Here is a 12,304-nt window from a genome sequence, read left to right on the forward strand (position 1 = left end):
CGGGGGAACTGAGTCGTGGCTAATGGGGGGGGGGGGCTCTCAGCACCCATGAGACGCGTTCATTACTCGCGCTGCTGCGATGGGGATACGGTGTCACGCGTGGCTGGAGAAGGAGAGTTTCGTGTGCAGGAGTTCAAGTTCAAGTTCATTGATTAGGTGTAGCCATGTGAGCCATTCGGCTCTTGAATCGGGTGCAACCGCAACAAACAAAAAACTAAAACATGAACAAGAAAACATCTTAAAGTGAATATGTAACTGAGTGCAAACAGAAAATCCAAGAAAAGACAGCAAAATATTGCAGAAAAAAACACCGTACACCAACGCTGTGTGCAAAAATCCCAGTGGGATGCAAGTCAAACAACCAACAACCACAAGACAACTTAGATTAAGGCCCAGAGGTGGGACAAAGTCATTGTTATGCAAGTCCAAGTCGAGTCGCAAGTCATCAAATTCATGACTCGAGTCTGACTCGAGTCCAAGTCACATGACTCGAGTCCACATCTCATAGGTGGGACAAAGTCATTGTTATGCAAGTCCAAGTCGAGTCGCCAGTCATCAAATTCATGACTCGAGTCTGACTCGAGTCCAAGTCACATGACTCGAGTCCACACCTCTGTTAAGGCCATCAGTCTAACTCTGTACTACAACAAACAAACATGGCTAAACCAATACACTTTTCTAAATCACCTAAATAAAGCCACGAAACCAATGAAACAGTGATCATAGGAACTGTGACGGAATGTTCACAATACATGGCATATAAACAACATGTACCACCAAAACCCTGCAGCCATAGGGCCTCACGTACTCATTGGGCAGAGACTTTGTGAGTGTGCCCCACGTGTGCCGAGTGCGCTGTGCGGAACATCGCGAGTGTGCACTGCGTGGTGGGGAGTGGTGGCGCAGTGGTTAGCGCGCCGCAGCGCTCCGACACCGGCTACCCGCATTCGATTCCCGCTCAATACCAAATCACTTTGACGGCGATCGTCCGAAACCGATCCTGAGCCTCACCCTTTAGGTCGACTCAACCTTAAACGAGTACGCTATTTGTCGCGAAAACTCTTTGCGTGTTACGCTCCAAAAAACATTCTCGTTTTTCACAATAGCTAAAGGGATGGGGGGGGAGATCTTGATTTAAAGTTTTCGTGACTGCAGGAATCCATACTCTTTGGTTCTTTCGGTAAAGTGACGTCGGTAGAAAAAACAATAAAAGATCACGACGTTTCGATCGCCACACAAGCGATCTCTCCCAATCTCTCCCAACCGAAGACGATCGCTTGTGTGACGATCAAAACGTCGTGATTCATTTTTCTTTCTACCTACGTGACTTTATCGAAAGAACCAAAGAAGGTGGGTGGGGGGGGAGATTTTTTTTTCCTGAGTGACATCGCCACCTCGTGGAGGAGACTGATTGCCCCACGCCTCCGCTGATCAGGGAAGTAAGTCGGCCTCCTCTCGGCACTCGGGCTACGTACGACGAACGCGTGCATGAGCATTCATAGTTCTAGATTTGAAGCTCTCGTGACTGCAAGGATTCATAGTCTTAGGTTTTTTTCGGTAAAGTCACGTAGGTAAAAAATTAAAATTAATAAAAGTTAAATAAAATAAAAATCACGACGTTTCGGAGGCAACACAAGCTTCCGTCTTCAGGTGGAACCGTCACAGCCACGACAGCTGTATCAAGTAAATGAGAGATTGCAAGAGATACCACTCCGTATATATAATGGTTTATTTTACTTTGATTAATTTTAATTTTTTACCTACGTGACTTTACCGAAAAAACCTAAGAGTATGAACATTCATAGCTCTCAACCCCTGATCAGTACTTGCCCACCTCATTCCAGACCAGGCCAGGCCGTACAGGTCACCCCGTGCCCCTTAACACGTTCCTTCGGAGTGGGCAGGTAGGAACTTGGTTGGACAGCGCATTCGTGCACGACAGACAGACAAATAATCCCTGCTGGGCAGTGTGGAACCTGTTGTTCTTACCTGTATCAGTGTAGTGTGTCGTGTCGTGTATAGTGTAGTGTGTAGGTTAAGCGTTGAGTTTTATAAGGGCACCACGGGGTGACGGGCCCCTCCCCACCCCCTCCCCACCCCCTCCCCACCCCCTCCGTATTAAACATTAAACATTTGTATGTATGCTGAACTTCTTTTGCACAATACGTAGCCAACCGTGCTAATTGGAGGTGCGGGAGGTCAACAAACTAAACACACGAAGCAGTTCTAAAGAAACTTGTCAATCTACGCGATTCAAAAGTGCACAGCTCCAGTGGCTTCCGAATATCGTAAGGAAGAGCGCGTTACAGACGGCCGCAGAAGCGCATCTGAAAGCGCGCGATAGAGTAACCGTCTTTGTTCCATGGCCAGCCAAAAGCTGCCACTGCAAGGGTGATCCGGAGTTTGCGTGATGGTTTATGCTCCAATTGCTCTGTAGAAAATAATTGATGGAAATGGGGTGCTCATCCGGGTCACGTGTGTGTATGAATGTTGAATTTCTTTCGCACCGTTTGTAGCCAGCCGTGCTTGTCGAAGGTGCGTGGGAAGGACAAGAAACTAAACACAAAACAAGGCTGCTTGCGTTGTGGCCGAAACGTCGTGAGAATTGTATTTTTATATCCTTTATATTAAGTTCGCTTGCTTGCTTACGACCGTGCACATCTTTCGGTCGTTTTTTAACCCACTTCCCGTGATCCAATCGAGCTGACATTTTCCACACAGACTCGTTGTGCGTGACAATTAATGTTCGTGAAATTTTTTTTTCAAAATGTTACACTTTTTAGGACAAAAATAGTGTATATTTAATTACCAATTGCTTAATGGTGCAATGCAATCAGCCATCTCAAGCCAGAGGACGAGAGGACTCTAGCCGCCACGCATATAAAGGATTTATAGTGAAAAACTTTGTTTTTACGGGTTATATTTGTATTGTTTTATTTTTATTATTTTATTATGTCCCTTCTACGTGACTTTACCAAAAGAACCAAGAAGATGAATCCCCTGCAGTCACGAAAGCTTTGAATCGAAACAATACAAGAACACAAGCTTTCGCCATCAGCTTGTGTTGCCTCCGAAATGTCGCGATTTAATTTAGTTATTTTCATTTTATGTTTTCTGTATTTTTTTCACCTACGTGACTTTACCGAAATAACCAAAGAGTATGGATCCTTGCAGTCACGAAAACTTCAAATCTAGAACAAAACAAGAAACTGAACACGTGTGCCACTTTGGACCCATACTACAAACGGCACAAGCCAAAGTACCCAAGCACATTGCCCCTGGAAAGAGAGCAACCTTTAAAGAAGGGCAAATTCAAACGCATTTAATACAACTTGTATTTGTACAGATCTCAAAATTAAAAACACAAAAGATCCAACCACGAAGACGTCGCCTCCAGGTGTTGAGCGCGCGTAAAAACACAAGAGCTAACGAGATCGAATTAGAACCATCGTGTCGGCTTGACGTGTTTGCCGATGAGATGAATTTTCGTTTCAAATCGACGCTCACCCACCGCTCGCGTACAAAGAATTACGGAACCGACGACGACGAAGACGACGCGACATTACACGGTGACACCAAGTCTCATCGAAACCACCGCGCATCAGCTTGCGAACCATGCCCCCAAAAAATGCGAGCTAATAGTGGCCAAGCAAAAAAAGTGGACAGATACCTTTCGATTTAAAGCTTTCGTGACTGCAGGGATTCATCTTCTTGGTTCTTTCGGTAAAGTCACGTAGAAGGAAAATAATAAAATAATAAAAAGAAAACATAATAAAATACAATTCTCACGACGTTTCGGCCACAACGCAAGCAGCCGTCCTCAGGTGGAGAACAGGTCTGTCAAGTAGACAGAGTCTGAAGAGAACAGGTCTGTCAAGTAGACAGAGTCTGAAGACTGTCTACTTGACAGACCTGTTCTCCACCTGAGGACGGCTGCTTGCGTTGTGGCCGAAACATCGTGAGAATTATTTTATTATGTTTTATTTTTATTATTTTGTTATTTTCCTTCTACGTGACTTTACCGAAAGAACCAAGAAGATGGACAGACACCCTTTTGGAAATAAAGAGAAAAACAGCCCACGGGGAGCGCTCCCACACACACACACACCCCGATTCTCACGGGGCCAAACAAAAAAAACCTGCCCTCGACGTCGAGACATTTCAACCTCGCGCTCTCGCCGGGACCCCGTCGCGAACGAGACGTTCGATCACGCGGCGCGCGACGACGCAAATCGACGGCCACGCGTCTCAAGTTGGAAAGCACGAGGCCGGAAAGCAAAGGACGCGAACGTTTCGTGGAGTGCGACCATCGCCCACCGATGGACTTTCCGAAGTCCGTCGTAGTTTCTTTATTTATTTTTCGGACAGCAGCAAAGGGGTAAGTGGTGGAATTGGCTACACATTTACAAGACCACTTTTTTTAATAAAACAAATCCATGGCATCCGACGCGTTAACGGGTTGTTACCGCGTGTGGTTCGGCAAGTCTTGACGTCTTAAGCCCCCCCCCCCCCCGTGTTTTGCCGGGTGCTTCTGAAGAATTCGAACCAAAAAAAACTCAAATAGCTCCCCATCACATGGGGCCAAACGCAAGACGTCAAAAGCTTCACATTAGAGGTCGCAACCGGGTACCCGATACCCGTACCCTACCCGATACCGTATGCGACCCTGGTGCGGCCGGGTACGGGTAGGCCGTGAGTCACTGGTGAGTAACCGTTTGTCACTCATTTCGGGTAGGGTACGGGTAGGGAAACGGGTACCCGTACCCTGGTGCGGCCGGGTACGGGTAAGGAATCAAAACCCGTTTGCGACCTCTGCTTCACATGCTGCGAGCAGCCTTATTCAGTTCGCGGAGAAGCTCCCGGCATGTGGAGGAGATGCACAAACAAGGTGAGACATCGGAGTCTGGCTCAGAGCCAAGCAGGACCTGGGGGTGGGGGTGGCTACCGACACGTTCATTGTCACACCACAAGGGCCGCAGTGTCGCCACGTCACCCACACGATGCCCCCGTGCGTTGAAAACGAATTTCCTGCCATTTCCTGCCTAAAATAAAAAAAAATGCACTAACACATAGGATGGACTTTTTTTTACAATGTCTAATAGTGTATTGTATTACATTGCTGTTTTATTTTTTGACATTTTCGTTGTTTCATTGTATGTAATGGCAGAGATTAGGGATGAATGAAGTACAACCATAACCACAGTCATATAAACAGAAATCTATTTTATATCAATATATTGGGGGGGGGGGCATTTTGAGCATATTTGAATATGGGGGGGGGGGGTGTCGCCCCCAATATATATTATAATTACGGCCTTGCTGTAATTCCACAAACTGTGAAATTGACCCTTCATAATAATAAGTGTCTAGGAAAGCCCTGCAAAGTCGTAGGCCTTTCACGCAGGCTCGCTGCTGAGGACACGTTACCAAATTGTTTACCGGGTAACTTGCAGAGCGAGCTTGATGTAATGCAAGGGAATTGTTCGATGATATTGCATTGGCAGTGGTGCAGAAGCACAACAAAAAAACAAGAACATATTCGTCAATGACACTGTGGCCTTACAATCATATATGTAGGTCAAATGGGTGGAATTTTAGGCATGGCTCTTCTTCATAGCACATATCAATTATGGCCATTTCTCCTGTTGCTAGCTTTTTTTTAAAGGCCCGCATAATTATTGAAGAATGTTGAGAGGAGTGTAGGACGTGAGATAATCACACTTACACACGTGCCATACGACATTATACTGGTAGGAACCCACTGGTTCCACCAGCCCACAGGGGATTATTGTGTCCGTCCATCGTGCAGGGAGGGGCTGGGTGGGGAGGGGCTGGATGGGCTGGGTGGGGAGGGGTGGGGCTGGGTGGGGAGGGGTGGGGCTGGGTGGGGAGGGGCTGGTCACCCCGTGGTGCCCTTATAAAACTCAACGTTTAACCTACTCACGCCGGCTTGTGCCCGCCCTCACAGTCGGGCATATTTGCGGAATACACCACGCCGCCGTTGACCCTGCAGGCCATTGACCGAGCAACCCAACGTTCCTACCAGCGCAAAAGTGAAGCAATGCGTCGACTGAGTAAATGGAACAAACGTTTTAATGCGATGTTACCAGTAAAATTTACAAGCATGAAAAAAAACAGGAATAAAAAATATGCAACATCCGCCATCCCATATTTTTTTTTATGATATTAGACTTTTTTTTTTAACCTTCGACAGAATATTGTGTCGCCCCCATCTGTACGTTGCTTCTCCGGCACTTACACCAAAACAACAATGTTAAGGATAAGCAGAAGAAACCCAGAAATGTAGAGGGTTTTAATTAAAAGTTTGACCAAAACCCCCAACTTAAAAATGTATATTCGTGGATATTAACCACAAATAATAATGGCTCTTCACAAATCGCCCACAGTGCCTAACATGGTTTTCTCATATCGATGTGTATTTTGATGCAAATCAGATTTATACATTTAAGTGCACGTTCATATGAACTTGTCAGTTACGTGAAATCAGTGGTCTCATGGTAACAATTTCAAATGCTGACAAATTTGACATATGATACTTCCAAACCTGTCACAAACTTATTACAATTATGCAACAAAAATTTTCATAATTTAAAATAAACCCACACCACGGCACGGGAAGAAAAAGATGTTGTAACTTTGTCAGAAATACTGAACTGCACGCGTATTTCTTACGCTAATAACACGCACGCGTCATGCCGTGCGTACAGAGAACATCGTCGTCGGTACGTGGGCCAATATGCTCCAACGTTGCCGTTAAACACCCACGGCCCATAAAGCTGATGCACCCCCAATACACAATATAGGTGGAAATAAGAACACCTTAACAATGAGAAGAACGACGACAACAACCACCCAGACTACCGGCAACGAACTCTCGCAATGCACCTCACAGCTCGGTGGACACGTGAACGCCCAAGCGAAATGAGTGATGGGGATTTCTTTTTCTGCCCCCCCCCCCCCCCCCATTGCCAAGTTAGGAAAAAGCTGACAGCACGTACATTGCTGATAATCCACATTACGAGATATCAACATCAACAGTTGTTCAGATTTAAACAAAAATAGATCCCCTCCCCAAGAGACCTGACAATTTTTTTTTTCTTCCGGTGACATCAGTGAAGTGGCCACCCCCGCCCCCCACCCCACCTAGGCTAGAGGCCTGTCAACTACCGCCCACCAAAGCAGCGTGTGGTGCCAGGCATTTCATCCGAATGCCAGCTCTCTCTTTTTTTCTTTGCTCACCGACAGCAGCCTTCTTATTATCCGAAACTGCTCCGTCGACAAAGGCGGCTTTCTCCTCCTTCTGCTTGTCCGACTGGTGTCACGAGCAAGCGGAACGTGCACATATATGTCAACGCATATAATTCCCTGCACTTTGCTCAAGCGGTAATCTTTCAAACACGACAGCAAAGCCCGACAATAAACCTTTCGCGCAAAAAACTTGCCAGCTGAACGACCACCATCGACACGGAGCCTGTGCCATCGCCGTTCCGAACCTTAACCACCACAATTCCAACTGATTAGTCACCTGAAGTCAAAATATTTTTTTAATATTATTATATTTATTTTTTTACGAGCAAAAACGGTGCTCAATAACGGACTCATTGCGCAACTGCCCTGCAGAACCACTGTAATAACCCAGTTTTAATTCCCTTCTTGGGCTGGAGTCCCAACTGGGATTCAGAAATAAAACTGGAACAAAACAATTGTGAAAAATGTCTGCTTACGTAATGATTTTTTCTCTTGTTATCTGAAAATTAAACTAATCAGACGCGCCACCACCACCACCACCACCAATATCATCATCACCACCAACAACAATAACGACCACCTCGGTTGGAAAATAATAACACTGCCAATAATTGTGGTGCCACCACCACAACGTAGCAATGGGGTTACATTGGCCAGCGAACACCAACCCCTCAAGTTAATCAACAGGGTTCCACCCCCTCCCCCTTCCGGCAACCTTCCGCAATTTCCTGGTGTGGCTTTTCTCACGTTTAAGGACATCAAAGCTGTCCACCAGAATACCGATCGGCAGGACCACCGCGCGACAAAGCGCCACGCCATCGGCGGGCCCCGGGGCCTTTTGCCAACGCAAGCCGGCGAGACTCCCGGAACCCGCCCGCCAGTTTCGCAGATGGGACACGTACGCGCCTGCCAACAGGCGTGGGAAACCGGGTGGCTTTGGTGTTTTTTTTACGCCGCCTTCCACCCCACCCACCGCTCGCCTGCCCACTCGCCCACCCGCCCGCTCGCCCTCGTGGTTCCCCCGTTTCTCCAGCGCCGAGAGAATTGCCGGTGACACGGAGGGGGGGGCTCCTGCACGACGCGAGCGCGTCGCGATCGCCGCCGGACGTCCCCCGACACCAACGCGGGTTTTTCTCGTTCGTCTCCCAACGTGTTTGTCTCAACTTTTAAGTCAGTTAATAGTTTAACATTTTTTTGTTTTGCTTAAATTTTTTTTTTTCTTCCGCTTTTGTTATCGAACCATACATTAGCAAATAGCAACATTAATGTTGTACCACTGTTTGCGACAGGGACAGGAGGGTCTATTTAATGAGACAGGTGTACTTCCCAAAGTTGCTTTCGTTCAGGGGCAAGAGCCCCTGCTGGCGAGCCTCTTCCAGTTTTGCGCGGATCGCATCGCGACGCTCAATCCACTCGTCAAGTTCCTTGTCGCCGTGCGCGTACGCGCAACCGTCGTCTTTGCAGCCGCCGGCACTGCCGAGCCTGCCGGGAAAAAACAGAAACGCCGCGTCAGAATGTCACGCGACGCGCTTGGAAAAGGTGCCCCTAAGAAAACCCTCTCTCTTGGACCCGGTGTGAAGCTGAAATGGTTCGAAAGGAGGGCACGTGAACGAAGCATCGATTCATAGTAGTAGGTTTTTACCCTTTAAACTGGTACAAAACTGACACCTTTATACAAGGCATCATGTTTGCAATAACCGCAACACAAGCAGTCAAAATGCAAACAAAAAGAAAAGAATACTCTTAGTTCTTTCGGTAAAGTCACGTAGGTAAAAAATGAAATAAAAATTTATAAAAATACAAATAATTTTTGTTTCATTTTTTACCTACGTGACTTTACCGAAAGAACTAAGAGTATGCATCCTTGCAGTCACGAAAGCTTCAAATCTAAAAAAATAAAAGAACTCTGATAATGATATGCACTGTTTCTTTTTGTTTGCATTTTAACTGCTTGTGTTGTGGTTATTGCAAACATGATGCCTTGTATAAAAGTGTCAGTTTTGTACCAGTTTTAAAGGGTAAAAACCTACTACTATATTTTGCCACTGGTAAAGGAGGTCTCATAGTGAAGCATCGATTCCTCTGCTGAAAGCGAGATGCCGCGCTAACAAAACATGCTTTGTATCACACGTGTAAAAGTCACTTGCTCCTAATTTTTGCAACTGACATGCGAGCGGTTACACCTAAACAAACGGAGAGGAATTGTCCATCTAGCCACCTGCCTTATCTGCACGTCTGCCTGTTCGTCTAGCCATTTGTCTCGCCATTTAGCCGTATGTCTGCCTTACTGTCTTGCATGTACAGCCATCCGCCTAGCCGCCAATCTGTCTGTCCATCTCCCCACCTGCCCCGTCTATCCCAGGGGTCCCGGCAACCAAAAAACGACAACCATCAGAGAAGCCGTTTACTCCCCCGAATTCGGTAACAGACTCCACATTTCAAGAGCCGCAACGCACGCGCGAATAACGCCATGAAGCGGGCCCCACCCCCCCCCCCCCCCCTTTTTAAAGAGCCGCACGCGCCTCCGGAGGAGCAGGTCGCGGGGGCCGACCCCCCCCGGCCTAGCCGTCATGTCCGTCACCGCCCCCATCCAGCCCACCCGTCCATCCCCGTTGTTAGACACGTACCACCTCTCGCAGACAGCGAACTGTCCGGTGGGGAATCGGAACTTCCAGCGCTGCTCGTCCTCGAACACCTTCTCGCGGTGCTTCTCCGACGACATGTGCTGCCTCCACTGCTTGTCGCTGTTGCAGTTGCGCCCGCAGAGGCTGCAGTACTTGCCCGAGTTCTGCGCGATGTCACGCACACAGAGGTCACGGAGATTAACCCCGCCCGATGGGCCAACAGGCCGAGTCTCGGCGGAGTTGAGACACGAACGCGCGATCGCGGGGGGGGGGGGGAACTTGCGGCGTTCACCTCGGCATAGTCCGTGGGCATGCAGATGCGGGAGCTGCTCTCCTTGCCAGCGGGCGAAGTTCCATCCTCGGGGTCCTTGGCCGGCGTGCGGTTTCCCTCCAGCCACATCTTGTACACCTCGTCAATGTCGGTCACTGACACGGCGGGCACGCAAACCGAGACGCGGCCGTTGCTTCGGGAAAACTCGCTGGTTCACACTGGCCGATTCGTTGCCCGATCGATTGACTGGCCCACTGGTTTACTGGCTAACTTGCCTGGATGACTGACTGGTTCACTGGGTGATTAATTGCCCTGTTGGCCGACTCGTTCACTAGTTCACTGGCTAACTGCCTGGATGATTGACCGGTTCACTGGGTGATTAATTGCCCTGTTGACTGACTTGTCCACTGGTTCACTGGCTAACTGCCTGGATGACTGACCGGTTCACTGGCCGATTAATTGTCCTGTCGACTGACCGGAGCTGCCACCATAGGCTGGTACTCAGATACATCGTACGATTCTAAGGATCCATGATAATGCTATCGTCCTTTTTGCTAAATGACGTTATATTGTGATTTTTGTCGGTCACTTTTGATCTCTCAAATAATTCACTCATCAAATGAACAGCTATTATTCTCCACTCAAACAACGCTTTGCTGTTTGCCGGAGTAATTGACATGGTGATAATAATACCGTATCATCTCTCGCAATCACTGTTTAAAAACTTATTGCAATAAAGGACAGAGCGTGTGCGCGATAAGCCTTGGAGATTGTAAAGATCCGAAGGCTCACAGCAGGCTCGTGCCAAGTTAGCTAAAAGCCAAAAAAACTATGTCATCTTAACAGAAGTTTTTGGGTTAGACCACGTAAATATAAATGTGCAATCTGCGCAATAACAGCTTAACAGCTCATCGGATTCCTCCGGTGTCAATAAATATTCCCACCGTGACAATAAAGAAATAAGAACGCGGCAATGCACGGACGACGCTCTCGACAAAGGGTCATGAGACCGAGTTAAGTCTTACGAGGAGTCATGTTTGCATATGCAAACATGACTCCTCGTAAAAAAGGTGTCAGTTTTGTTGCCAGATAAAAGGGTAAAAAACCAATTATCATATTTTTTTACTGGCAAATGAGGTACCAATGGAGTTAAGTCTTCTCTGGGTGAACGCACCGCGTCGGCATTCGCTGCGTATAGTCGTACGGTGCGCCCCGGATGCTTCCTCGAGAGAGAGATGCGCGCGCGAGCGTGCGTCTCTCGTTGAGAGCGAGGATACTCACGGCAGTTGCTCTTCATGTACATCCACACCTCGCGCTCTTCCTCGCTGTGCGCAAAGTTGCAGTTGCCAATGTAGAAGCACTTTTTCCCATTGAGCACGTGCGCACAGACCTACGCCGAGGGCAACGCACGGAGGAGGGGAAGGGGGGGGGCACAATTCACACATTTTCAGCGTCCACCACCGAGTGACGGCATGCCTCTTGCCCCAAGTCCACCCGGCGACGACGTGAACCCACGCGCACATTCTCCGATCCAACGTGTTAACCCCTTCCCTCCTCCTCCCGCGCTGCGTACGCACGTGCGCACGTCCAACAAACCTCGTAGTGTGTTGGGGCGACACGCATGGAGGGCGGCGCTCGCACGGAGATCCACTTTTTGCGCTGCGGGGACATCGCCAGCAGAGCCCTGCGATCCTTCGTCCAGCTGGGCGAGGCACAGTTCACACAGGATCACAACATTTGTTTCTATACACTGCAGGAGGAGGAATCCGATGAGCTATGAAGAAGCTCTTTTGTCGCAGATGTCAAGTAGGGGGCACGGGGGGGGTCCAGGAAGTTGCAACCAAACAATGCAAAAGCCGACAGGAGTGCAAAATACAGGAGCGGTAAGAGAGTCACGAACATTTTAAAAATAAAAATGTAAGTATACAAGTCCAAATTTCAAAAGTAAATCAATTCCTGGCGATTTTTCAACAATAAATGCAAGCTTGGGCAAGGCTTCTAGATTTTAAGCTTTCGTGACTGCAAGGATTCATATTCTTAGGTTTTTTCGGTGAAGTCACGTAGGTAAAAAATTAAAATTAATAAAAGTAAAATAAAATAAAAATCACGACGTTTCGGAGGCAACACAAGCTTCCGTCTT

The 12,304-nt window shown here is 47.8% G+C and overlaps 1 protein-coding gene across 3 annotated transcripts in view; it reads right to left on the reverse strand.

Annotated features, from left to right (window-relative positions):
• Positions 1-8,271: 8,271 nt before the first annotated feature.
• The window catches only part of LOC144950450 (zinc finger CCCH domain-containing protein 7A-like), a 39,577-nt gene continuing 35,544 nt past the window's right edge, over positions 8,272-12,304 (reverse strand). For all 3 annotated transcript variants that reach the window (XM_078880566.1, XM_078880565.1, XM_078880564.1), the window contains 5 exons: positions 11,761-11,866; positions 11,446-11,554; positions 10,186-10,319; positions 9,897-10,057; positions 8,272-8,751 (listed from right to left, as the gene is read on the reverse strand). In XM_078880566.1, coding sequence (XP_078736692.1) covers positions 8,571-8,751; positions 9,897-10,057; positions 10,186-10,319; positions 11,446-11,554; positions 11,761-11,866 — 691 coding nt within the window. In that variant the 3' untranslated portion in view covers positions 8,272-8,570. The remainder of the gene's footprint in view (positions 8,752-9,896; positions 10,058-10,185; positions 10,320-11,445; positions 11,555-11,760; positions 11,867-12,304) is intronic.

This window comes from Lampetra fluviatilis, chromosome 58, assembly GCF_964198595.1.
Source record: "Lampetra fluviatilis chromosome 58, kcLamFluv1.1, whole genome shotgun sequence".
Lineage (NCBI taxonomy): Eukaryota > Metazoa > Chordata > Hyperoartia > Petromyzontiformes > Petromyzontidae > Lampetra > Lampetra fluviatilis.